The 26,860-nt window shown below is 34.9% G+C and overlaps 3 protein-coding genes across 5 annotated transcripts in view; 2 read left to right on the top strand and 1 right to left on the bottom strand.

Moving 5' to 3' along the window:
* Positions 1–458: 458 nt before the first annotated feature.
* On the top strand, positions 459–15,760 carry LOC126372182 (phosphoserine phosphatase). 3 transcript variants are annotated; one of them, XM_050017844.1, is made up of 6 exons: positions 459–638; positions 5,545–5,745; positions 7,379–7,513; positions 8,747–8,892; positions 13,025–13,186; positions 13,655–15,760. In XM_050017844.1, exons 1-6 carry the CDS (start codon positions 601–603, stop codon positions 13,756–13,758), a joined length of 786 nt encoding a protein of 261 aa, XP_049873801.1. In that variant the 5' UTR covers positions 459–600; the 3' UTR covers positions 13,759–15,760. The 3 variants fall into 3 exon arrangements, with proteins under 3 accessions (XP_049873801.1, XP_049873802.1, XP_049873803.1); XM_050017845.1 differs by lacking the exon at positions 459–638 and adding an exon at positions 3,401–3,621; XM_050017846.1 differs by lacking the exon at positions 459–638 and adding an exon at positions 4,154–4,209.
* Positions 15,761–16,900: 1,140 nt separating this feature from the next.
* The window catches only part of LOC126372159 (polyhomeotic-like protein 3), a 476,807-nt gene continuing 466,847 nt past the window's right edge, over positions 16,901–26,860 (top strand). The window contains exon 1 of the mRNA XM_050017795.1: positions 16,901–17,223. The gene's annotated coding sequence lies outside the window, so the exon portion shown is untranslated. The remainder of the gene's footprint in view (positions 17,224–26,860) is intronic.
* LOC126372022 (coiled-coil domain-containing protein 80-like) lies at positions 19,718–23,485 on the bottom strand. The gene is made up of 3 exons (XM_050017521.1): positions 23,038–23,485; positions 20,283–20,400; positions 19,718–19,907 (listed from the first exon to the last, which is right to left on the bottom strand). Exons 1-3 carry the CDS (start codon positions 23,483–23,485, stop codon positions 19,718–19,720), a joined length of 756 nt encoding a protein of 251 aa, XP_049873478.1.

The following is a 26,860-nucleotide window of genomic DNA, read 5'->3' as shown; positions in this document are numbered from 1 at the left end:
TTTCTTGATGATTAATGAAATGATGAAAGGTGATGATGATGAAACCTAAGCCCCCACCCTCGGAGTAGACTCCTACTCCGAACCCCAAACGAATTAACTCAAAAGTCCGCATAAACTTTTGAGTTATGAAGCGGCTTCCTGACACGAAGCGAAAATAGGCAGATACACTTTGTTTATTGAATACTCCAATATAATAACACTCGCGAATGTCTTCCGACTAACTTAATGCGATCATTAACCACAAAACACCACTTTGTATTAATTATTTAGATTATTCAATGAAGAAAGCAACTGTCCCGTTCCCGCCTCCCGCCAAAAAGCCCTCCATACCATCCATCGTCATGGCATGTGCTCCGAGCTCAGGCTCCGAGCTAAATTTGGATTTAAGTTTAAACTGCCAGCTGTCACTGTCTGGCTGACATTTCTTGTCAAAATATGTTTTGATCGAAACTTAATTTTAAACTTTATTTTCTTTCTAGTTTTTGTTCTAATATCTTATTTTTATGAATTAATTAATGCCAGTAACTTGTAGAAGTAGTGATTATGTAGTGGGCGAAAATAAGTCGTTGCCGTGTAAATCAAATTATTATCTAATCTGATATGATTTCGCGGACCTTGAACTACAGTATTATCAGCAGGTAAATATGTTAGAAATTAAGTTCAACATCCTTCTTCTAATACACTAGAATATAATCATTGTTTAATGTTTACGTTCATGTACCTACGCGGTCTTCGCAATAATAAAATAACATCATTCATTAGGTCCAAAACATGTCTGTCAGTCATGGGGTCGTATGATTTCGCAAGGTCAACGTAATTGAATTGTAACAAACAACTAATTTGCTACGTCAGTCCATTAAGAGTTCTCTTGCTGCATTTACGGGTGAGAAGATATATTTTAAAATTTTCCATTTATTTACTATTTATTGTGCAATATTATTCCAAAATTAGACATAGATGAGATAAAAGTTACTTCAACTTCTTTCTGTTGGGTCATGCTTTATCTAGCATGTGTGTTTGTATGATTTATTAATCATGACTATGTATGAATTTCACAATAAATATCTAGTAAATATTGGTTATAACTCACTAAATGTTAAGCAAACATTATTTATGACTTAGACGGCACGGCTGATGGATTTTTTGCAAGTCATACACATTTTAAATTTATCCTTGTTTCTTTCATATTTTTTTTTCCTATATTACAAATTTGATGTTTAAAATTGAACAAAGTCAGTAAAAGATAAATTAATTTATGCAATAGGCTACTTCTTAGTCAAGTCTAGACAAAATGTTGTTTTCTTAATGATTACTGAAAAATATATAAATCAGCAACTTTTATTACATTTTGTTTAATCTGACATTCTCATGTAATAGATTATAAAGGTGCATCATTGTAATTAATTGTATGTAAAATAAAATTATCTATCACACTGTCTCGGCGTGAGCATCAAATAGATAACCCACATGACTGTTGAACTTTTTTGTTAGAATGCTGCAAGTTTACTTTCATTACAAAATGCATTTTATATTAGATTATGTTACTTGCTTTTTATTTCTTTATTTCATACTTTTATAAAAAAATTTTTTTTTTAGCATCTAGCACCATTAAACGAGAGTTGGGCTGTATCTATATGTAGATTATGTAGCTATTGTTTGTCAAATGGAAATAAATGATTTTTCTTTCTTTCATATATTTTTTTTGATAATATATTTTTTCGTGATCTTAGGACTTTTGTATCAACAGTGGCTACAAGTTGTCTTTATTACTTGTGACATGTGTTCATGAATATATATGTATGTATATTTATATTTTTTATTATAGGTATCATCTGATTTAAATAATATTGTCACCATTTAAATTATTAGGTATTTTAGTGTATTTATTTAGGATACACATAGGATACACACATACAGGATTTATGAAACATAAATAAATTATATTACAATAATGATAGTTTTATGTTTTAAGGAATTATAACATCCTGTGTTTGCTTTGTTTTAATGGTCAGCTTATAATTTTCAATTGCTTATCTTATAACTTATTTATTTATTAGATAAAAATATGATAAAGACGACGTCACCTAGATAGATCTACCTTTATCACTTTTAAATATTTTAAACTAACATTATAACATAAACAGCCTATATAAGTCCCATTGCTGGGCACAGGCCTCCTCTGAATAAACCGGAGGGGGGTTATTTTTAAGGGTAGATATTTATAAACTAACATACACATTATAAATAATAGGCTACTTTCCAACTAGTCAAATCAGTTACTTTTTAATAAAAACGTCAACACACGAAATTACTAAGGAAATTGTATGAAAAAGCTCACTGTGACGTCATAGAAAAACGTGATAAAATGTCGGACTTCTTATTACATTTTTCTTGATGAAAAATAAAATGTTTTCCGTTAGTTTTAGATCTGTCTTTTTTTTAAATTTATTTTGAATTTAGTACACGATCCAATTATAGTATAGGTATTATTTTATGCTTGTATGTCTATCATATTTATAGGTACATAATAATAATAAAAAAATGTTTCTTTAATTTTAAATTCAGAAGAGAGATGTTATAATGAAATAGTATTGATTCCTTTCATCAGAGTAGTTGCCTTTGACTCATAAATAAGTGATAAGGAGGCCCCCTGCGGAATAAAGTTACTATGAAGTGTGCATTTGTATCTTATGTAAATATTGGTGCACAGACTTAGGAACGAATCTATTTACTACACCATATTTTCATTATTTTTTTAATATAAAGTGTAAGATTTTATTAAGTAAGATGATCCCTGCTTCGGAAGGCACGTTAAACCGTTAGTCCTGGTTACTACTTACTGATATAAGTGAAGTATGTAGTCGTTATATGAGCCATGTCAGGGACCTTTGGCGGCTCAGTAATAACCTGACACAGGTTTACAGGTTGGTATTCCACCTCACAAACTACACGATAAGAAGAAGTATTTTATTTCCTCAATGTAGGGATTTCCATTGCTAATTAGCCGATAGATATTATGAAAACTTATACGTATATACACATAATATAAGGAAATTATCTTTATGTGCGCCTATCCTTTTGATAAAATTATGCGCAGAACCATTTCTCCCCTTTTGCGGCTCTATTGTGATGACTTTTTTCAAAACAAGTTATTTATCATCATTTAAAACATGTTATCGGCTTTGCGCCCGACCGACGCAATTCGCAAAACAAGTGTTTCCACAAATATTCCATACGCTTCTATCGCGAGTGAGCGAGACAAATGGCGGTTCGACGCCCCTACTTCGAATGCGGCTCTTGTCTGGCCACATGTCTTTTCAATGAAGACGAGGATTTGACGTCATTCATAGTACGTAGCTCTCAGATGGTAGTGCTGTAGCTCGCATCACCGGCTTTATCTTAGGAGGCTTGTGGATATAAGGCGATAACAGGCGGCCGAGTGCACTGTACCGTATGATATCACACTCACTGGAGGCGTGTTCCGTAGTTCCCAAGTGGGTTACATTTATTGTTTAACCTTTAACGACAGATAAATACCGCGATCCGAACGCATCGAACGTCGCAAGTGTTTTTCAAGTATTATAATTTCTAAAATAATCGCAAGGAAATGGCTCTATACAGGTATATTTGAATTTAATATTGCATGATTATTTAAAATTGTAATATATCAATTTAATCTTAACTACAATTTACTTATTTGTAATTATATTTGTTTTCAAATGCATGATAATTGTGGGTATTTATTTACTCTGTATAATTAAGCTCATGGTCATTGTCATGATATGCATATATGTATGTAGTAGAATGAACTCCATTTATGTCAGTTGTTGTTGCGTACATATAATGTAGGTATCACAATATATGCTTCAATGCCGTTTAACGAACAATATACAGTGGTTTATATGTATTTCATACATATATGTAATTTACTGAGAATAACTTCAATTGAAGCAGTTGAGTTCAATAAATGTGTACCATACCTATATCATTTAAGTATTGTTAGGTCAACAAGTAGGTATAAATGGGTCAAGATTGACCGCATTTTGCACACGCGCCTTTTTTTGCACGCGCAATGGTTTCTGATGGACTATTATATAAAAAGAGAAAGATATTACATTGACTGTTAGAAGTGTGTCACCTTTTGCATGACACGTTAGTTTGAATTGCTAGTTACTGATTTTTTTCGTCGGGTTCCCGCTTAATTGATCGGTAAAGTAAACATTATACCCAAAACACCTCATATTTTTATTCATAAAAAATGACTCATTTTTATTGATTCATTAGGTTTAAAACAAATTTTCAACTCAAATGCCAAGAGCGCATTCAATCCGAACTTTCTTCAAAAACTTTGTGCATTAACCTCGGTGAATTTGTTTTGCCAAATAAACGTAACGTAACATTCGGAAACCGGTCTTTCTGCTTCCATTTTTGTACGTCTGGTCGTGGCCATTTTACCCCGACCTCTCCTCATTCTGTATATATTCATTTATTGAAGCACAAAGTACTCTAAAAGAGTGATATATAAAACTTGAGAAATTGCATGCTTTGGGCTAATCTATCCTCGTAAAACCCGGTCAAAGTCAGTTAAACAATGGAGATGGTATTTTGAAAGGATATTGATCCTTATGACCCTATAACATAACATACACCAAGTTAAAAACGTCGCATTGTTCTGTTTGCGTCGCGTATATGTAATTTCATTGTCACTAGGACAAGGACTGTGTTTTATTATCACAGAAATATTTTATTTAAAAAAATATTCCATTGATTACTATCCATTTTATTTCCTTCCCGACACCGCTATATATCTATGATATCTATGATATAGCCAGATGTGTCGCAACTCATATCGGAACAGTAAATAATCAATTGATTATTCCATCAATGAAAGATACCTAGCAACCGGACTCAATATTCTTTAATATTGACTATCGAAGTATCGATTGTGCGATAAAAACATGACCCAAACTTATTAACTTGCAAATAAGTCTTGTATCTATGACCACATTGTTTATGATTGCTTTTGGCTTCCGTTACTTTTTTATAGTCGCGTTTATTTTATACAGAATAATCTAGAAACCTACGTTGATGGTAAAGTGGCATTGATCTATTTACCGGTCTCAAACCTGACTGTCCAGTTCAGGCGATTTTCTTTCTAGTTGAATCAGGCGTTTCCTGTAGCTTGCTGTAGAAAACTATCAGCATTCTAACTAGACATGATTTACTTTTATTTGTATTAAATAGGTAGGTACAAATACTATCTCCCACGTCATTTTATACCATTGTCTTCTTGCATCGCGCTGGAATGTCTAAGAACCGAAATCCTATATATAGAACTTCAAAAACAACCAAGTCAGTGTACTTGGGGTTAAAAAGGCCACATTGAAGCAATTCATTTAAAAAAACAATATTGCAATTTGACATTTGCGCTTATAAAAGTAAGTGCGCAATGCAATATTGCTTTTTTGATGTATTGTTTTTGTGTAGATTTTTAACCCCCCTGATCTCAAGTAATCATTTCTTATAGTACAATATTGTCCACAGCATAAAGAACAACCTGCAGTACGCGACCCTCAAGACTTTGTCGCTGGTGTCAATCAGCGTCATGTCCCCACAGCAGAGCGTTCAAGAGCTATTCAGAACAGCTGATTGCGTTTGCTTTGATGTAGATTCCACAGTCATTCGGGATGAAGGCATTGATGAGCTCGCAAGGTTTTGCGGGAAAGGAGAGGAGGTCAAACGACTGTAAGTATTTAGGATTTATGCATTGATTTAAGTATAATAAGCCCTGGTCACACAAAGTATGCCATACGTCATCGTTTTCGTACTAAAAAATCAAGCGCAGTAAAGTTGTTTTAAAATGTTTTCAAAGATTTGCACGTGGCATTTGAATTGCTTCAATTGCCTTCTTTATCATCTTTGTTGATATTGTTTTTATAGGCGGCAATAGGTAGATATCCTGTTTACAAGTAAGCGAAAGTGCGTCATTAGAATTTTCACGTTGTCATCAATCGCAAAGGCAAAATAAAGGGCGTTTTAGTACTACATCCGATCCGACTCCGAGAATGACGGATAGTAAAACATTGTACACAGATATCGGGTGACGGTTATCAGATGTAGTACGTAAGCTACCATACCAATTCTACGACCATTTCGTATCCGCCATTTAACGGCCTCGAAACAGATGTAGTGTGGAAACGCTAAGGGATTGGCCATGGTTTAATAATATGTTCTTTAATTCAGGCATCACAGGGTTCATATTTCGACATAAAAAAAACATCAATGTAAAATTTTAATTTAAATAAAATTACAAATTAATTTGTTCCGCTTGCGTTTGAGACGTCAGGGTGTTGGGGGTTGGAGGCTATAGCCTTCATTAGGGAACTGGGGCGTAGGTTAAGAGAGAGGGGGTCCGATATGCGTGCGGGCTCTTTCTTGGCTCAAAAATGAGCTACTTTCGCAGCGCACTGCTAACATGAACGCTGGCCCAGTGCTTTAGGATAGACCCATCCACTCGGTCCGCTATTATCTTCAGCAGACTGTTGCCACTGCCGTGGGGCAGTGTGGGGTGTGGACCCGGCGCACCAGAGAGGCCACTCTCTTACGTATTATGGCATGAAACGCATCAAGTTTAGCGTTAAAAATAAACTATATACTAAAATTAGTTTCTTTTCTGAGCATTAGGAAAAACCCGATACTGTTTCTTTCCTTAATTATAAATTGCCTCCTTACCAGTTGCTAAGGGGCGTGAGCTATATGTCAATAAACAAGTTTTCGTCGTTTTTACTAATTCTAATCAGGTTTTATATCTTAATATCTAATCATTTGTGAAAATATCCTAGTTACCATCTAAGATATTGGTCACGTTGTTTTCGACATGCCAACAGCGATATCTTTGTTTGAAATGAATCACGCATACCGAAAACAATTTCTTGATAAAAGTTGGTTATGCTTAAGCCTTTGTTTCTATTCACGTGTTGGTTACGTCATTTACCATATCATACGATATCTCAATAGAAAATAATGAGATTATATTCAATGATATGTTTATCAAATTGTCTTTTTGTAATCAAAACGTCAAATACCTGCTGAGACTTGTATGAAGGTCGACTTACTAACTTATTAGGTAACTAGTCGTGCACAACAAATGCAGAAGAAATAGTAGAGAATTAATGAACAAACACACGACTACCCAATTGTCAATAACCCAAAAATAACAAAAAGTCCACATCCCAATGTGGACTCCCAATGTGAAGTCCACATCCCAATGTGGACTTTTTTGTCCGGCCAAGTAGTTAATGCAATTTGGGGTAAATCTACAATAAGTCAGATCAAAAAAAGTTGTGGGCTTCGGTTGAATTTGGAATTTTGTTTACAGAACGGCCGAAGCGATGGGCGGCAGCATGACCTTCCAGGAAGCCTTGAAGAAGAGACTGGACATCATCAGGCCCACCGTTTCGCAGATCAAAGAGTTCCTAGACACGTTCCCCATACACCTCACACCAGGAATCACGTGAGTAAAACTTAATTTTATCATTTTCACCGACACAGACACCGACATATACTCACGCCTATTTCCCACCGGAGTAAGCAGATAATTCCATTTGTTTCAATCCTGACACATTTCTCTTGCTTCCCCCACATTCATCAATCGTTTCATACACGCACGCCGGTTCAGAGTAGATCGTACTAAACCTTTTCCAAGGACACAGACCATGGAAAAAAAAAGAAAGAAAGATTTTTTTTATTATTAAAGGACACCACAACTATAATACAATAACATCAAATATAATACAGGGTGTTAGTGACATCGTAACCAAACTTTGAAGGGTGATTCAGACCACGATTTTGAGTTGATATTAAGGGGAATTTAATATATAATGTAAAACAGCAATATCATAATAAACAAAATAGATGTTGGTCCATATAATCAAATGAAGGTGGTGGACGTCCTCAATAAATGGACCCCAATCAGCTCAAGCCGCGGCATGAGCCACGAAATTGTCTCCATGATTTCCCCGTTTTTTATAACCATGTTAGTTACCAGCTTAATTCAGATAAATAAGCGACCACATATTCGATCACTGATTATCCGAGACACTTATTAGCAGGTGGTGCAACAGACACTATTCCCAGTTTTGTATCAAATTACAAATCTCTATTGATCTACAAGTTTACATAGGCTGTTGAACAATTTATTTTACAAGTACTCCAATATCTAATTTCAATTCTAAATTAAACGGGTTCGATCGTTCCGTAAATATCTAGTTAATACCGCTTTTGTAGATCGCCAAGTCGAGTTATCGCAATATGCGACCCCGTCTGACTCAACCATTATTCTATTTTTTTTATTTACGCAGACCGCCAGTTGTTTGTTTATTGACTATTTAAGTTATAATGATAATTTTCAACCTGATTCCTGCCAAATTTCTGGATTTATCTAGTTGTTAGGGTGTTAGTAACCTTTGGGTTTTATCTTTCTTTAGCTCCTCATATTTTATGTGTTCGCATCATCTACGTCGCAATTAGTTATAACGAAGTGATTCTGATATTTATTGTTTAATATTAACACAATTTGTTAATAATAGATAAAACCTTGTAAACAAAGGATAATGTATTAGTTTTCGTTTGTCATTGTTGATATTTGATGAATATTTCCACAACAAATATCAAAATAAAACACAGATGAGTTACTCTAATAGATATAAGAATTGTTTTTTTCTAATATTCGGTATCTTTATTTCAGAGAACTAGTAAGAGACCTGCACAACAGAGGAGTCCAGGTGTACCTAGTCTCGGGAGGATTTAGAAGCTTAATAGAACCAGTGGCTGAAAAACTTAACATCCCTATCTCAAACATCTTCGCTAATAGGCTAAAATTCTACTTCAATGGTAAGTACTTTCCTATCGTCTGCATATCCTCTCCGAGATTTCCAGACACAATAGTTATACAATAGAGTTTTGACTTTAAAATGTCATTCGGTTTTATGACTTTAAAGGTTGGGAAAATTAAGAAAGCCAGCGGACATATTTTTCAAAATTGGTACTGTTGATTTTATTAAAATGCCAGGTGTGTAAGTGTAAAAAGGTGACCTAGCGGTGGGGTGGCGGTGAAAGAGTTGGAAGGAAATGCAGGCAGTCGTTTCTGGGAAAAACCGAACCTATCAAATCTTTATGTTAGGTAAGCGGACCCTGTGAAAAACTGGATTACACTGGATTACGTTAGTGAGGTGATGAACTTCAGAATGTAGATAACCTTTAAGATACATTGTATAGGTGGTGCTAGACTTGTAAGTGCCTCCTAGATTATTATTCACAAAGGCTACTAAATTACTGAACACGCAAATGGTTATTCTAACCTATATAATGGTTATTTTCTCAGTAACAAAAGAATATCGTAAAGAGTCTGTACTAACTAGTCAAAGTATTTCCCAAGCAGATGCGTCTATTTATAGGAATGAAGTCAAATGCCACGTCTTTGGTCAATAATACAACAAGGTGTCGATCGTTTGAATTGCATAATGCGATTAATTACTTACAAGCGTGTCAGCCAAACAAAGGTCGGCAGAAAGGAAATCAGGTCGACATTATCTTGCAACTTGATTCGAGAGAATACTCGATATAATAGTTTATATCGAATCAAATTGTTTACATTACAACGAAATAATCGATTTAGATACGATTATTTCAAAATACGCGAATTTTGAACTATCTCACATCGGGAATAGTGTGTCTTAAAAAAACCTTCAATTATTATTGTTTTTGTGTTATGATTTTTTTACACTGTTCACGATAAATACACAATACTTTATTACATAAAAGGAACACATAGACCACATAAGTTTATTTTATTCTTGTACATATACAGGGTGGCCCAGAAGTTCACGTTCAAAATGAAAAATTGGATAGAAGGGCTCATTAGCTGCCAGAAACACCCCTATGTATGTTCAGCGATTATTTACGGTTTAGGAGATATGACCCATTTTGTACTTTTTTCTAGATTTTCTACCTTACGTTGATAACAGTGAATTAACACTTTGCCCCTTCAAATAGTGTATAATCTTCGATCATATCGAAGGATCTATACCAGAAAAAAAGTCAAGAAAAATGATGACTACCCTTAACTATGTTAACTTTACCTTTTTAAGGCAATTATCTGTAATCATTTGTTCTTTGTGATAGTCCTTATACAGATTTATTTTCCTTAAGGTAATTATATAAGATCTCCATGATAACGAAATCGTGTCCGAGAAAACCGTTTTCCTTTTATAAAATCTGCTTTGCCCTTGTTTGTGGCTGCAGTATGACGTACTACCTGCCCTCGATTGGGCTTCAATTTATGTCAATGGCAATCTCTACAATAACTCCTGCAACAAGCGGTACCAAGTGGTACACTTGTACGAAATCGTACTCTTGTACAGTCACGAACAATATCATGTACCCACTTTAGTACCCTGTCGCACTATCATATTTGACATTTAATGAGACTTACGGTTTCATTTGTCAAAAAGTTAATGTGACAAGGTTTCAAAGTGTATAGGTACACATATCACTTGTAGATATGTGTACCTATCTTATTTTGTTTCCGGAACATTGACTAAATCTCCGATGCAAAACACAGATTATAATGCTTCCTTGTTAAGATAATGCAACAAACCAAACATTGATAAAAACATGTTATTGTACCAATAACCGAATTTAAGATATACGGTTTTTGTGAGGATATTTGTTTTACTTATATTATGATAAAATACTTTTCTTAAACAATTTTGAAACAAAAAATATCAAATTCATATTTCCTACTACTACTATTGTTTCTTTATTTATAAACCAATATGGCCACTTTGCAGTGACTGTTGTCATTTCATAGTTATTTTTAACTTACTCCATAAACAGTCTTCAAATCTGTTGTTAAGTTTTGTCTACCATTCAGAACAGAAATGATAGAGCTAAGAATAAACAAAACACAAAAATGTCTGTTGACAAGGTCTGAGTTTATGTTGTTCTTGTATCTCCCCCGCAATTATCTTATTTACAAGAACACATTCTGTTACTAAGACCACTTAAAGTACATTCCCCAATCACGTGCGCAGAAAAATAAGTCTTACGAGACAAACATCTGGTTGTTTTATCTCGCACGCTTTCAATGCGTGGTTATGACGTGTGTGGACCTCAGTGGGACGTCTGATGACATTTCTCTTTGATCCGAGTAATATAATAACATGTGGGGTACAGATAGCGCGGTGGGTGTGGCAATAACAAAATATTTTGCAAACGCTACGCATTATGTGTGTAGGTACTGTTATTATTACAAGCATAGTTATAGGTAGATGCGAATAAGATACGTCGCAATGTAAAGGATTGCTACAGGAAGGTGGTTAGGGAAAAGGCGCTTTAGGATAATAAGCACAATGAGTGAATGGGTGAGAAACGACATTGCTGCTTAAGACAAGCCTGGATAGTGGTCAAACGCACTCATCTCTTTTAACAAAAGAAGGAACAATACAATTAATGTTTGTTGTTATTGCGTATGCTAATAAATAAACAAAACAGTTAAAGAACAAAAATATGAAACAAAACAAAAATAAAATTAAATAAAACTAAAACAAATAAACAAAACTCAAAATAAAATAAATTAATTCCACAATAGACAATATAATTAAAGTTCAACGAAAAGTCCATCCATCATAATTGTTACCTATTACATCATGAAAGTCAATTATCATTAAAATAGGGTCAAGACACATACTTTAACACTTTTTGATAAAGTAAAATCACGTGATTATCTAGTTACTTATATCATTTGTTAATTACAAGGGGCTCCACCAACCCGCAGTAGACCAGCGTGGTGGAGTATGCTCCATACCCCCTCCGGTTGATTGAGGGGAAGCCTGTGCCCAGCAGTGGGACGTATATAGGCAGTTTATGTAATTACAAGGGCGTGACAGAGTTTTTTTTTGTTTTATTACTTTTAAATAGGAAGATTTCCACTCTTTGTTACCCGTAGCGTACCGGAGTGCAAAAAGGTACCAAAATTGTCACCACCTTAAGTAAGATTACGTCGGTGATCCTTAATGGGATGAGCAGAACAAAATGAGAAAGCATCTTGCAGCCACTATTGTTGCGTAGTCCTAAGATGAATATGTTGAACCGTGTGGTGGCACTGTGGATATTTATTTATTGTTTATAATATGTATTTACTTTATTAACATATTTTCATTATTATCTTCTAACAATGTGAGATCTTTGTTCCATGATAGTGTCTTATCGTTCATTTCTATTCAATACAATGTTTGTCGGACATAGTCTGAATGACAAAGATAAACTTTGTTTAACGACAATCTATCATGGTACTTTTTCTCAGATGATAGAAACAGTACTCGAACGAGAATCATGATAGAAACAGTTAGAAACAGTCAGCCAGAAACAGTCTGAGAACTCATATGATAGACACAGTTCCCATCTTCCATGGTACTTGCTCTCAGATGATAGAAACAGTTCCATACTACCATGGTACTCGAACGAGAACCATGATAGAAAAAGTCAGTCAGTCAGTTAGAAACAGTCTGAGAACTCAGATGATAGAAATCCTTAGTTCAGTCAGTCAGCAGTAGTACTGTTGTACAGTTGTCAGTTGGCTCGACCATTAGACGGCGATACGGCTCACCACATATCATGTTAGTCTAATAGAAAGCTCGGTGAGGTGTGGGTACTTAGTTCATCTAGCGATGACTGTACGATAAGCTACAAAAGTCCAATCAGTTTCTTGCATAGTTAAGACCTCCTGGTTACATGTCGTTTCTGTAATAGACCAAAAATACCTACAAAATCATAAATTTTATAACTAAGACAACTAATGGTTCATAATTTTACCACTGTTTACAAATAATTAATTGGGCTGAGTGACTCACTTTTGCTCTTTGATTGTACCTTTGACTACCGTAACTGGGATATTGCCGTCAGCTTATGTTATGTTATCCTTAGAGAGCATTTCTCTTTTTTAAACATTTCTCTTTTGTCATAGGTGAATACGCGGGTTTTGATGAGAATGAGCCAACATCGCGGTCAGGCGGCAAGGGACTGGTCATCAGAAGACTAAAGGAGCAGTACGGATACCAGCGGCTGATTATGATCGGTGATGGAGCCACTGACGCTGAGGCTAGTCCGCCTGCTGACGGTTTCATTGGTAAGTTTTTAATATAACAAAATAAAATGTATCTTCGGCTGATAAGCTGTCACCATAGAGTTTATATCTATCTTTCTACGAATATCCAAAGTGGCAGCGAGTTGTATTATTGCTGGCGTGTCATAAGGGTATCTCCTCCTTCTTCTATCGTCAGGGTTGTGGGGTGGATTACCGGTTGGTAATAGTCCATCAGTGGGGTTGCAATGGGGTATGGGGTTCCATCAACCCTGGTGTCAGGGTTGATATTGCGTTGTATTGAGAAGATAAGGGTTATGACTTGTGTGTGTATGTATGTTTTTAAATAGAGAAACTGATTAGCCCTAGCTCAGACCCTGGTGGTGAGCGGAGATTTTCCGTTCTGTACGTAGTATTATTCCTTATACTATGATGTTACGTCCGTGACAATGGCTAGTCTTCTTTGTACTCTTTCTTTTATAGAAAATACTAAATAATAATTTGCCTTTACAGGTTTCGGAGGCAATGTAGTGCGTGAAGAAGTCAAGAAAAGAGCATCGTGGTACGTCACCGACTTTCAAGAACTGATTAGCACGCTCAAGGTTCAAACCAAGTGAGGGTACGATTATAATAATTATAGAGACAATTCAGAAGCAGTTCAAAACACCAAATTGTGGGTCTGAACTGCGCACCTAGGGAAATTTCTAGTAAAAGAATTAACAGATTTTCTTAGATATTACAGTATAATTTGACAAGTTAATAGAGAATGTTCTTCAATAAGTGAAATTAAACGTTACAGTTATAATTAACGATTTATATGGCATAAATAAAGCAAGCAGTAATGGTAATATTTTCTATTACTGGACATTACCTGTTTCATGAATGGAACGGGTACAGATAAATATCTTTAGTTTGTTTTAACAACTGAAACATATTCTCTGCTAACTTGTATTAAATTATACACTTTAACAAATTTTTAAAACCAAAACTAACCTCATATAATTTACTTCCAATTCACTATGACTTCAATACGGACTAAAGTTATTATTAGTATTGAAAATTGTAATTGTTCAACGGCTTTGATGCACAAGCACCATATTTCGGTGATAAGGCTATCTTGACGTTGTGATCGTACTTTTAGTACAAAATTATACAAAATTGACGGTATTCTAATTATATTGAAGTTATGAGGAAAAGAGCCAAATATAGAGAGTTATTGAGGACAGAAGAGGCAAGACGATTTGACTCTTAATAAGACACGACGAATGGTAGCTATAAGGAAAGAGACGAAGGGGAAGACCAAGAAGAGCTTCCATGGAACAGATTAAAGAGAAGGTGAACGTCGTGTCTCATAAGGTAGTGAAAGAATCGGCCTTAGATAGACAAGAATGGAGAATGCTACATGATGATGGCGTAGATAGACGCTTGTCCTCTAGACTATTAGGTGTTTTTTTCTATTGTGTGAGGGATTAATAACCCCATCAATTCAGATGCAAGGGTTACTATTGAGTACTGGCATGACTCATATGTTACTTACATATGTAACTAGTAACCGGGGCTACGGCTAACCGACTATACGGGACCGTTAGGTGAAGTGCATCTAATCCGGGAACTGTCTAAACTTATTTTTTTCTTCTTATGCAAGACAAGACCGTTTTACTATGCCTACTGTGATGCTGATTCCTGTAGACACCATCTTCATTTTAAATTAAGTATACCTGTCGTTTTCTTATCCGCCAAAAAAAGGAACAATTTTATGGAACATTTAGGCAGAAATTTAAAAATCCTTCCAAAATGTTATATTGGCATTATTGGCCAATAACCTGACAAAACTAAGTTGACAGCTCACGTCATGCATATGAGCGAGATGCCGATTTTATTCGTCCGGGTGATTAATTCAGTTTAAAATTAACAGTTGTCAATCATCCGTCCCTATCCTTTTCGGTGGATAAGAAAATGACAGGCATAACTTAAAATAAAATTAGGATGTGTCTGCAGGAATCGGGACCATAGTCTTATAATTCTAAATTAATCTGAAAGTGATGGACTATTAGGCTGTTTCATTCTGTCGTGATGAGGCTGGACCTAACTCACAATTATGACATTTGATTTTTTTAAAACGCCTATATAGCCGAGTTCCAATTTCGAAGTGTGAGAAATGTATTTTTATATAATTATTGTATTTAAAAATATAGCTATAACTCTCCCTCGATGTTTTAAAATTTTCTGTTTGTAGAAGGAAATAGGGTTCACTTTGTATTGGCTTTCAAGCCCTTTGTAAATAAGTAGTTTGTAAGTTGCTTAAGGTGCTAATTTGTTGTTGTAAACAAAATTATGATAGATATTTTGGAGTAATTAGTTCTTATTAGCAGTAGTTGTAATAGCTATGTAGTTAGTTCAATAACAATTTCTCCATATTATTGTTGTTACTTTTCTATTATGTAAATAGTGGAAAGTATTATATAAAAAAGTAATATTTTGTAATAGTGCATGTACCTATAATATTTATTTATGATCAAAAATTATGACCTAACTGTTATTTTTATAATTGATGGCAAAAATGGCTGTGTACTTTTTATGTATAAGAAATAAAGTTATTTTTAGTTATAAAACATTTAATTATTTATTTTATTAATTATTTAGTTCCTTTTATATATGTCTATCTAGTATGTTATCTCGCATAGAAACTTTTCTATAAGCAGCATCTGAAAAACTACATCAAAAGTAATTGCTATTGCTTTTTTGGTAGGAGTTTACAAAAATTCTGAACTTTAAAACGTGTTTTATTAAAATTAGTACATAATACATACGTGATAAGTAATAAACTCGTATACCTACTAAGTAGGTATATAAAAAAAGTTTCACGAGCGACAACAGAAGTCGAAATTAGCGGGCGAAAATCTAGTAGTTACTCTATTTTAGAAGATAATATTCCACACTGAAAAGATTTTGGATTTGAATGAAAGTGCTAGCTATCCTTTGCTTCGATTCTGGAGTCGTCTAGTGCGACATTTACAAAACTAATAAAGGACTTTCCAGGCTAAGTCCTCAAAAAATATAGATGGCGTTGTACAGATTTCACGTGATAATTACTTATTTAATAATCATTATAATATCACGTAGTTTCCAGGGATACAGGCGTGATGCTTTGTTGTGTTATAATTATTAAATAAAAAGTTTCGATAATACAAGAATATCAGATTTTCAAATAACTGACGTTTTTTATGAACGAATCGTGTCGTATCAGGTGGCCAATCAAATTTCTTATCCGGTTCTCTATAGCTAACTATTCCACCACTTAGACGAAGAAGAGGCGAGTAGTTATTTTTTAGAGGAAGGAGTACATACATACATACATAAACTCACGCCCGTAATCCCTAATGGGGTGGGCAGAGCCACAAGTAATCAAAGACAACTTGCAGCCACTGTTGATACGATGTCGTAGAGGAAGGAGTAGACCTAGGAGAACATTTATGAAACAAACAAAAGCAAGTCGCATCGTATCAGTAGGTGTCTAGGTGAAGGATTTGGCGGGAAGAAGAGAGGGATGGTGATTACTTCACCGACAAGAGCGCAGCTCTTAAATAAAGAGAGAGAAATAACTGAACGTCCGGAAGCCGAAAGACGCATGCGCGACTAACCGTCGTATTTTGAACTTTCAACTCTAAAAATACATTTGTGATGACCCCGTGCGACTTGCGCGCAGTCGCGTCGACATCTGAAAGGTCAGGCCACGCTGAATTCGGCCGCCCGTCGGTTTTCAAAAAATCGACAATTATAAATCAATATTTGGAAAATCGATCGACTAATCGACCGCATACTTTTCCTGCCTCGAAGTGATTTTGTAGTGCTAATATCGCAGTGTTTGTCAATTTGCTCTAATTCTCTAGTGTTTATTTATTTATTGTGTTATATATGAACAAGTGCGGTGTTTTTCTTGGATTTGAATTTGGAAGTCTTGGATTTTGATAACTATGGATAAATTGCGTGCGTAATCTTAGTGATATTATTTGATGTAGTGTTATTGTGACTTGGAGCTACTGTTCGATTGGTGGATTTACAGGGTGGATTGAACGTAAAAAGTAAGTAGTGTCATGCGCCTTATTACCATTATCTAAGTGCTATTATGTCTCTACACATCGTTATAATAGCGTGTAAGTTTATAAGCCAAACTTATTGGCGCGATCGGCTAAAGATTGCTATAAACAACTATGATTCAGCCGATTGAACCAGCCATATGGGGTTGGTATATTTATGTTTATATACTTTATCATTTATACGAAACCCAATTGTTTCAAGTTCAGGCCATTTTTGTTGATCACCTCCACTGATCCATGCGTTATTTTCAAACATAATTACGGTAACAACGAATTTTTATAAAATAAACTGTCTAATGTAAAGTAAGAAATAATATTGTGTTGAATACATACAATGTTAGAATCTCAGTTCTGACGTCGGCGCAACCAGGAATCTTCGCAAACTGTAAACCCTGAAAATGCCTTACTATACAAAGGGAAGAACACGCACTTCGACACTTCTGACATTGTATGTCGCTCGCTTTTTCAGAAACGATTATTTCCTTAGATAATTTCTAACAACAATAATAATATGTTAGTTTTGAAAATGTGGTGCACATAATGAAACCAATAATACTTATCTGCGTTTTTTATATTTATTAAAAATAATTTCGTAGATTAGAATAGGTATTTTGTTCTGATACGTTCATTAATAGACAATAATTGTTAGTTATTTATTACATAAACGTATAATGACGATGATCGTTGCCTAACGGCGGCGACGTCGCTCATGACGATCGAGAACGACGTCATCGCTGCATCGATGACGACGACGTCATTTTCGCTTTATGGTCGTCGGCAAGGTGACTATGCCGTCGGCGCTCGTTGTCAATGGGGTGTCGTTGGTCTGTGAGTTCATTTGTGAACTTGACGTCCATTGGTGCATTATTTCTTCATGCGATATAGCATGACTCAATTTTACCACGTGAACGGTTCTTACTACTGATTTCAGATATCGTTCGGACGTCTCCGTCTCCTTTTTATTGTTCTATAAGCAGGTTTACGATTGTCATCTTTTTCTAAAACTTTATTTTTTCGTCTTGGTAAAGTTCTGTACGTCGGCTTTTGTATACGCTCCAGTTCTAAGGATTTACGATGCCCACTCGCTAGAGTTCTATATAATGATTCCAGTGTATGGTCTTGATTACTTAACGGAGTTCTTATAAATGTTTCTAGTGTATATTTATTGTCTTTCATTTTCCGTTGCTTGTTTGACAGGGTTCTGTACATTGATTGTAGTGTATGGACATTGTCTAATTCCGCCTGCTGTCTTTTTGTCAGCGTTTTATAAAGTGATCCTAATGTATATTCTTTTTCTGTAAATTTTCTCTGTTTCTCTGGCAAAAATCTATATATCGATTCTATGTTATGTTCCTCTTTTAAGACATTGCGACGTCTGTTTGTTATAGTCCTGTATGTAGATTGAAATTTATTGTCCTTTTCTATTTCTCCCCACCGGCGCCGTGTGTTTGCCAGAGTTTTATAAAATATTTTTCGCTTATATTCTTTATCTGACAGTGTTCTCTTGCTCGATTGTGGTGTATGATCGTCCATTATCATTTCTCGTCTATTTGCTCGAGATTTATAAAGAAGATTTTCTTTATGTTTCTTTTCTATCACGCTTCTTTGTAGTGCTCGATCCAGGTCAGATATTGTCTGCCGATTGTTTGGTAGAGTTTTGAAAATTGAAGTTCGCCTATGTTCAGTTTCTTTAAAAAATATATTTTTATTTATATGTGTTTTATAAACAGATTTCTGCTTACGATGACGTTTTTTTTCTTTTACTCTCCGCTGGTGTCTGGCAGGGTTTTCTCCTAATTGAGGAACCAATTTCCTGACAAATTGCGGGTATATATCAATCATTGGTCTTTTTGTTACTGAAGACGTTGTTCGTCGTTTAATTGTCTTCCGAAGATTAGGAATTGGCCATTGGGACTGTTTGTGCGTCCTTTTGATTTTTTTCGTTTTTCGTATCTTCATTCCTAAAGTGGTTCTTGTTTTGTAATGTTTAGTTTTTCGAACTTTGAAAGTTTGCCATCCAGATGTGGTTAGAATATTTATGAGATTTTGGTTTAGGACTGGAGTGTTTAACAGTCGTGTTTTAAGTAGAGATATTTCGTGTGGAAATTGTAACGACATAACAGTCTCTAGCGTCGGTGTAGTTGACAGTAAATGTATGCGTCTAAGATTTGTTTCTACTTCATATTTGCGCAGTAACGTAGAAGACGTTATGTAATATGACGTTATAGGTGGAAAAGTAGATGTGGATGTTGAGGTTTGGTTAGGTGGGACGGTGGAACTTGTGATTGGCTTTTCTGGTGGTAACGTAGAAGAAGTAACAACCGACTTTCTTGGTGGTAGAGTAGACATAGTTATCCGTGGTGGGGACGTTGAAAATGTTGGTCGTATTGGCGGCATTGTAGACGAAGTCTTAATGAATGTAATTGGTGGTACTGTTGATGAAGTTCCCCTGTATGGTGGTGCAGTAGAAGTAGTAGACTTAGATGGAGTGGTTTCTTCCGACGATGATGACGACGTCGGTGGTGGCGTCGGCGGTTCGGTTTCCTCTGAGGATGATGGCGGCGTAGTTTCCTCCGTTGACGATGACGGTGGCGGGGTGGTTTCCTCCGTTGACGACGACGGTGGGGGTGTTGTTTCCTCCGAAGACGTCGTCGGCAGTGGTGTTGTATCTTCATACGAAGGTTCAGTTTCAGTTTCATAATAATACTCATATGTTGGTTCTGGGGTAGTTGTCGTAGTTGTGGTAGTGGTGGTAGTAGTCGTTGTTGTCGTTGTGGTCCCGTTAGCTTTAGTTGTGTTAACGAAAAGGAATGGAATTGGATATGGTATCACCACAGTGCTGCTTGGAGTCAGCAAACACGAATTACATACGTCTATACAGCATGGTTTTGGTTTGTAACAAGTTTTGCAGGAACATTTACATTTTTTTCGGTGATGTGATTTCTTTTTGTTTTCGTAGTAGAATCGTGCCTCCCAATTAGGTGATTTCGTTTTTGCAATCATATGTCCTGTGTACAAGTTGTTAATGTCATGGTTATAGTTACGTATTCCCTGGTTTTGTATTCCTTGGTTCTGTATTCCTTGGTTTTGTATTCGAAAGGTTGACAATGTCGGTAGCAGCATAATTTGCAACACAATTTGAAAACAATGTGTTTTGGTGATCTGAAATATATAAAAAAAATGAAAAGGGCTCCGAACTTTTCACTATAGAAGTTGACATAGTGCATAGTGGTGCCATTTGAAACCTTGAAATGGATAGAAGACACTTAAAAATATATTATGACGACTGTTCTACGACGTTCACGCAACGAGTCAGAGGGTTAGAAGATCTTCAACTTCTAAACATCTCCGCATAGTGCGCCGTCGTTTCCCAAAATTCCACCTGATGGCGCCTCTATGCCAATAGTAACCAGGTGTTAGTGCAGAATCACTACACACGTACTCGTGTGTTAAGAATTTTCCCATTTTAGTTTATGTAAGCCTCTACAGTTAAACTAGGTGCCGCTGTAGGTATCTAAGCATTCAATACAATACAATATAAAAACTTTTTATGTCACAAGAAAAAGAAACACCTTACATAAACATTATTTTTGAGTTCCACAGACGATGTTAAAATTTATCAATGTTATTAAGTAATACCTTAACATTTCCTTACCTTCGTATATTATCAATATAAACATATGTATCTCTTGTACGTACCTCTGGCATATTTTAGACTTATAGAGCTCCCATCACCATATGCAGGTTGCGACTATTATTTAAATAGTAAGGACTTCATATTTTTATTTATTTCAAAATTTAAAACGAATTATATAAGTTAAGTTTTCTCAAAATGTTAGTAAGGAAAGTAAACGATAGTAGGCTTTTTATAAGATTTTTATGGTGTACATTTGCAGCTCACATAAAACATGAAAAATACTGGTTTGTAATAATATGAATAGCCAGAAGGTTAATAGCCGGCGTAGAGAATATGAACTTTTTGGTTTTCTTGGGGCTAAAAATGTCCTGTGCGTGATAATATAGGTACTAAAAAGTATATAACCCCCTGTTTTCACGTATTTAGCGTACGGGATCGTATTTAGCGTGCTTATTCGTACGACAATACAAATCATAATTTTTGCCCCAAAAAGAAATTTACTTGATATCAACTCAGAATCATGGTCTGAATCATCCCCCAAAGTTTTCGTTACGGTGTTATTAACATCCAAACTGAATAACGCAAAGGAAGATTAAAGTTCGCGCTTCACTGCTAGAGGGGTATATTATGTAAATTCTCATAGTTACAATTTACTTTGCTTGTGTAAAAATGAGTTAATAAAACACAATTGTAATAGGTAGTATGTTTTATTTTATTTACTATTTCATATAGGTTCCTGTAACTTTGTGATAAATCTATCTTCATAATGTTTACAATTCGTAGTTGAAATCTAATAATCTTTTCATAGAGAAACCTACATTGCACTCGAAACATGTTGTAGAGTATACCTAACAATTTTTATAAAGTATGGTCTATAGACGACGCATTGGAAATACTGGTGAAATTGATTTCAATTTATCTTGGCAATCACAAAACTTATGAGGGTGATACATACAGGATGAGAGTGCACCGTAACAAATACTGAGGGGGATGATTCAGACCATGATTTAGAGTTGATTTTATCAGTAGAATTTCTTCTCGGAAAATTCATGAAAATTTTAGTGTTTTTTTAATTATTTTCAGTTTCATATTTTCGCGACGGAAAATTCCACTTGATATTAACTCAGAATCATGAGCTGAATCATCCTCCTCAGTATTTGATATGGTGTCATGAACATACTGTATAATAAAACCATCATTTTAATTTTTACTGGTAAAATTAAGAGGCAAATCTCACTTGCCTAATTTTCTTGTTCTCCCATACTCGACTGTCGAATTCAAATTCAAATTCAAAAATATCTTTATTCAGTAGGTAACATAGTTACACTTTGAATCGTCAATTTTTACATAACGAACGTCTCATCCGCCTAAAACTACTGCAGCTTCTCACAACCTGTATAGCCGGGGAAAAGAAGCTGCAAGAAAAACCTCGGCACAGGGCCCTAGACGTTCTTTAAAAAAATAAAAATAAACATAAAATATTGATATACAATTGAGTAATTTACCTGCCTAATATCAGTTTTCAGACAGTTAATCCCATGCATTCATATCTTCTAAATAATCACTAACTTTATAATAACCTTTTTTGGAAAGTTTTTGTTTAACTACTGTCTTAAAGCAGTTGAAAGGCAAATTCTGAATGTCAATGGGAATCTTATTGTAAAAACGTATACATTGCCCCTTAAAAGATTTAGTAATCTTATGTTAGGACTGACTTGTAAAGCAAGTTTATTTTTATTCCGGGTAATTCGAAAATCTGACAGTGTCTTTAAAATTGTACATCATTTTGGTTTTGGTTTTCTCACGATACGAAACCTTTGCTTTGGCCGTTTAGTTGTCGTTTCCTGTGACTCTTTTAGAAATCGACGGTTATATAGCCAGGTATCACTTTCATAGCTGGATTCTTTTTGCAGTATTAAATTTAGTGCTTCCCGAAAGGGCATTCTGGTTAAACAAGTAAGATTTGGGCACAATTTAGTGGTGGGTCTCCTTCGGGTGGTTTTCGGTGTGGATACCGTCTTAACCTTTTTGACAGCGGTCCGCTGACGTGGTTCTGTTAAAAATAAACAAATATCGTTAATTTATTGTGGAGATATCGTGTATAAATTGCACCGAATTTACTTATTACTACTATGTTTTTTTATTAGGACCGTTTACGTTACCTTCTGTAGGATGAGATTCATATTTTTCAAACGACCAAGATGTGTCCTCTTCATCGGAGAATCTATTTAACTTTCTTGGTTTGTCACCTGAAACTGTCGTTGTATCATCTTTCTTTTGTGTTGTTTCAGTTGTTTTTTTAGTCTTTGGTGTCGTGGTAGTTTCACTCTTCGTTGTTGTCCTTTTACTCCTCTTTTTTGTTGTTGTTGTTGTTTTACTTGTAGTTTTTGTAGTTGATTCACTCTTCTTTGCTGTTTCACTCTTTGTTGCTATTTCACTTTTCGTTTCGGTTGCTGTTTCACTAGTTTCTACTGTTTTGTGTGTATTGTCTGTGCTGGAGATTAGTGTCGTTGTGGTTCCAGCATAGTCGTTTGTCGCGAAATAAACATATGGAACAGGATATGGCATAAACACAGGATTCGGTTGAGTGACATAACATGTTTTACACATTTCTATGCAACAAGGTTTTGGGTTATAGCAATCGTCGCAGGAACACACACATTTTCTCCGGGATGGTCTTACTTCTTCAACGCTATATTCGCTGTATTCCTCTGAATATATTAAATAGGCGTTATAATTGTTGTAATCATTGTTTTTATCACATCCTCCACTTTTATCACATTCTATTTGAAAAGTTACACAGGGCGACTGAATTATTATTTGTAATATCGTTTGCAAAATTTGTATCTTCACTACCTGAAATGTAATGGGAGATGTGTCTTAACTATAATATTATAAAGAGGTATAAGAATAAGAATAAAATAAATTTATTGCCAGTAACAATTTACATTTGCTATATAAACTAAGTACTTAATTATGAATATTGCGAATACGGGTATAATGTGTGAGTTTGTTTCCTTTTCGGCGGATAAGAAAATGACGTGTATAACTTAAAATTAAATTAGGAGGCAGGAATCGGGGTCAATATTTACTGAACTTTATACTATAATTTCTACGCACCTTTTGCATAATTATATGCACATAAACAAAAAAATAGATATTTTTGCTTATAAAATTTCCATTTCTACTAGTAAAAAATGATATATTAAACACAGTGATCTTTTTATATTTAACACTACAGAATGCTAATTTTGTTCTATGTATGTTGTCAAACACCTACTACCTAACTTTTTGATACCTACATCATATTACTACAAAAATGGTTAGTAAAATGTTACCGCTGAACATTAATGTTTTTTTTTTATTATTTACATTTGCAATTCACATAAAGCAACACGTAAATGTAGAAATGGAACATCGTAATAAAAAAACGACTCACGATAAGTTACAATAAGTCCGCTGCTGAAAAGTACCATAACTCCATTTTTGTGATAGAAAATTTTAACATGAACTTTGTTGCTAACCATCCATGAGCTCACAATTCAAATATAGATTTTTGTATTTGTAACATCAAAACTGATGAAGTTTCATACTAACTTTCATCACCTTATTCAGCAGAGTTCTAGCCAAGTACTTAGTTAATGCCATCCGCGGCAAATCTACAATAAGTGACGTCAAAAAAAGCACGGTCTTCAATTCAATCTGTTTATTTGCAATGGTTTGGGTGATGAATTTCCAAAAAATGCTTCTGATATTGTTCATTTATTTTGTAATTTACGTTTAATTTAATTATGTTTTAATTTGTTTACAAAATTACATTTAGAACTAAAAATTCCCTTTTTTCTGGTGTAATAATTGAACTTAAATAAGCTGTTCTAGGAAGAAAATGTATGATAGTGACTGAACTGTGCTGTTGCGTTAGGAAGGTAGTGTTGCGTATTGGATTTCACGTATTTCTAAGGATTTACTATAATGAGAGACTTTCCAGGCTACGTTTCCCAAAATAATATAGATGACGCTGTTTGCGCTTGGAGATTATAATATCTATTTTCTCAGTACTTGGTTACATAATAATTGCTACTTATATTGTTTCTCTTTATTTTGATCAGAATAAAAATGGGTGGAAGATGTAATTGTGCCTGAGAATAATAAATAGGGTCATATACCCAAAAATAAAGATAAAAGATGCATAATATGTCTGCTATCCATGAAATCTTTACAGCGCCATCTTTATTGTTTTTGAGAAACGTAGCCTGGAAAGTAGCCTTCATTGGTGACGCGCCCAGATAAAGTATTACGTTGCAATCACTTTTTAATGGGAACGGGATTTTGATTAACGCTAGGGAGATGATGAGAATAGAAAATAATAGAAAATCAATAATTTATTGTCTGCTTTCTTGTAAGTAAATAAGATTTTTGTATGCACTGTCTGCTCTGAACGAATAGCGAATGTGCAATGATGTTAAAGTGTCATCTTCGGTAGATGGGAGTCTGACTGGAGTTACATTAGTATTTATGTCTTGTAAGTGATATGTAAAGATTATTATTCTGTTGAATCCATAATGGAATTAACGCCAACTAAAATTGAGGGTAAAGGTGTAAATGTATCTGATGAAAACACATGTGTAATTTTCTGCTGATGGTTCGTGAAGAGCAGTTACCATCTCTTGATTGTCAAATTCAGAAGGAAGTTGTCGTGTTGAATATTAAGTTTTTGATCAGTCGCGCTTCTAATGAAGATAGTAGGACTGTTGGAAGTGATTCATGCTCGTATGATCTTTTAACTGAATTGTTATCAGTCGAAATAGTTGCTTCATTGTCTGATGACGCTTCATTATAATTAGAACTCAACTCTTGGCTGACAAATTTCGACACTTGTATTGTTGTTAAAGTTTGTGGTTCTTCATAAGAGGATTTTACCATGGTCAAATCTTTGTTTGTGTCTTCTAATGAAGAAGAAAGTGGTAACACTGTAGTACTTGAATTGTCTTCGTATGATTGCTCCTTTGAATCCGGATTGACATTACGACCACCAAAATGAGGTAGTAGTGATAAAACATGTTCTTCATTTTTTGATGTGTGTTCATAAAAACCGAATATTATCTTTCGGTTGTCAAAAGGCGTAACTCGTGACGTGGAAAGTTTTGTTTCTTGTCCGGTCGTCATTTCTACGCTCTCCTTTTCGTTTGTGTTTTCTAATGAAGATTGAATTACTTTTGTAGTTGATTCGTCCTTATACGTTTGGTCTGCTGAATCTGGTTTGGAACTGTCTAATGCTGCTAGAAACTGTGCAACATCTTCTTTCATAACTGACGATGGTTTTTGAAAATCAGTTATCATATCATGGCTGCTAAATTTAAGCGTATGTTCCAATGTTGAAAATGCGGTTTCATTTTCGATCGCCATTCTCACGGTCCCTTTTTCGTTTGTGTTTTCTAATGAAGAAGAAAGTGCTAACGCCGCCGTAGTACTTGATTCGTCTTCGTATGAATGCTCCTTTGGATCTGGATCGGTATTACGGCCACCGAAATGAGGTACTAAAGATGAAACTTGTTCGATCGTCCTTTCTACGGTCTCGTTTTCGTTTGTGGTTTCTAATGAAAATTGTATCTCTTTTGTAGTTGATTCGTTTTCATAAGATTGATCTGTTGAATCTAGGTTGGATCCGGCTAATGCTGATAGAGACTGCAGCTGTGCGAAATCTTCTTTCATAACTGACGATGGATTGAGAAGGTCTGTTACCATATCATGGCTGTTAAATGTAGGCGCAAGTAATGTATTTTCTACAGTAGATGCTGTAAAAAACAATGTGATTTCCTCATTTAAACTTTCGTTTGTGTCTTCTAATGAAGAAAAATGTTGCAACATTGGGGTAATTGATTCCACCTGGTATGGTTGCTCAGTTGAACCTGAGACGTGATTATAGTCGTCAAATGCTGTTCGTAATGCTGAATCATCTGGTTCATTTTCTAAAGATAGTTCATG

The sequence above is a fragment of the Pectinophora gossypiella genome, chromosome 13 (assembly GCF_024362695.1).
Source record: "Pectinophora gossypiella chromosome 13, ilPecGoss1.1, whole genome shotgun sequence".
Classification (NCBI taxonomy): domain Eukaryota; kingdom Metazoa; phylum Arthropoda; class Insecta; order Lepidoptera; family Gelechiidae; genus Pectinophora; species Pectinophora gossypiella.
The sequence above is the reverse complement of the archived record's forward strand: the minus strand, read 5'-3'. Positions and strand labels throughout refer to the sequence as shown.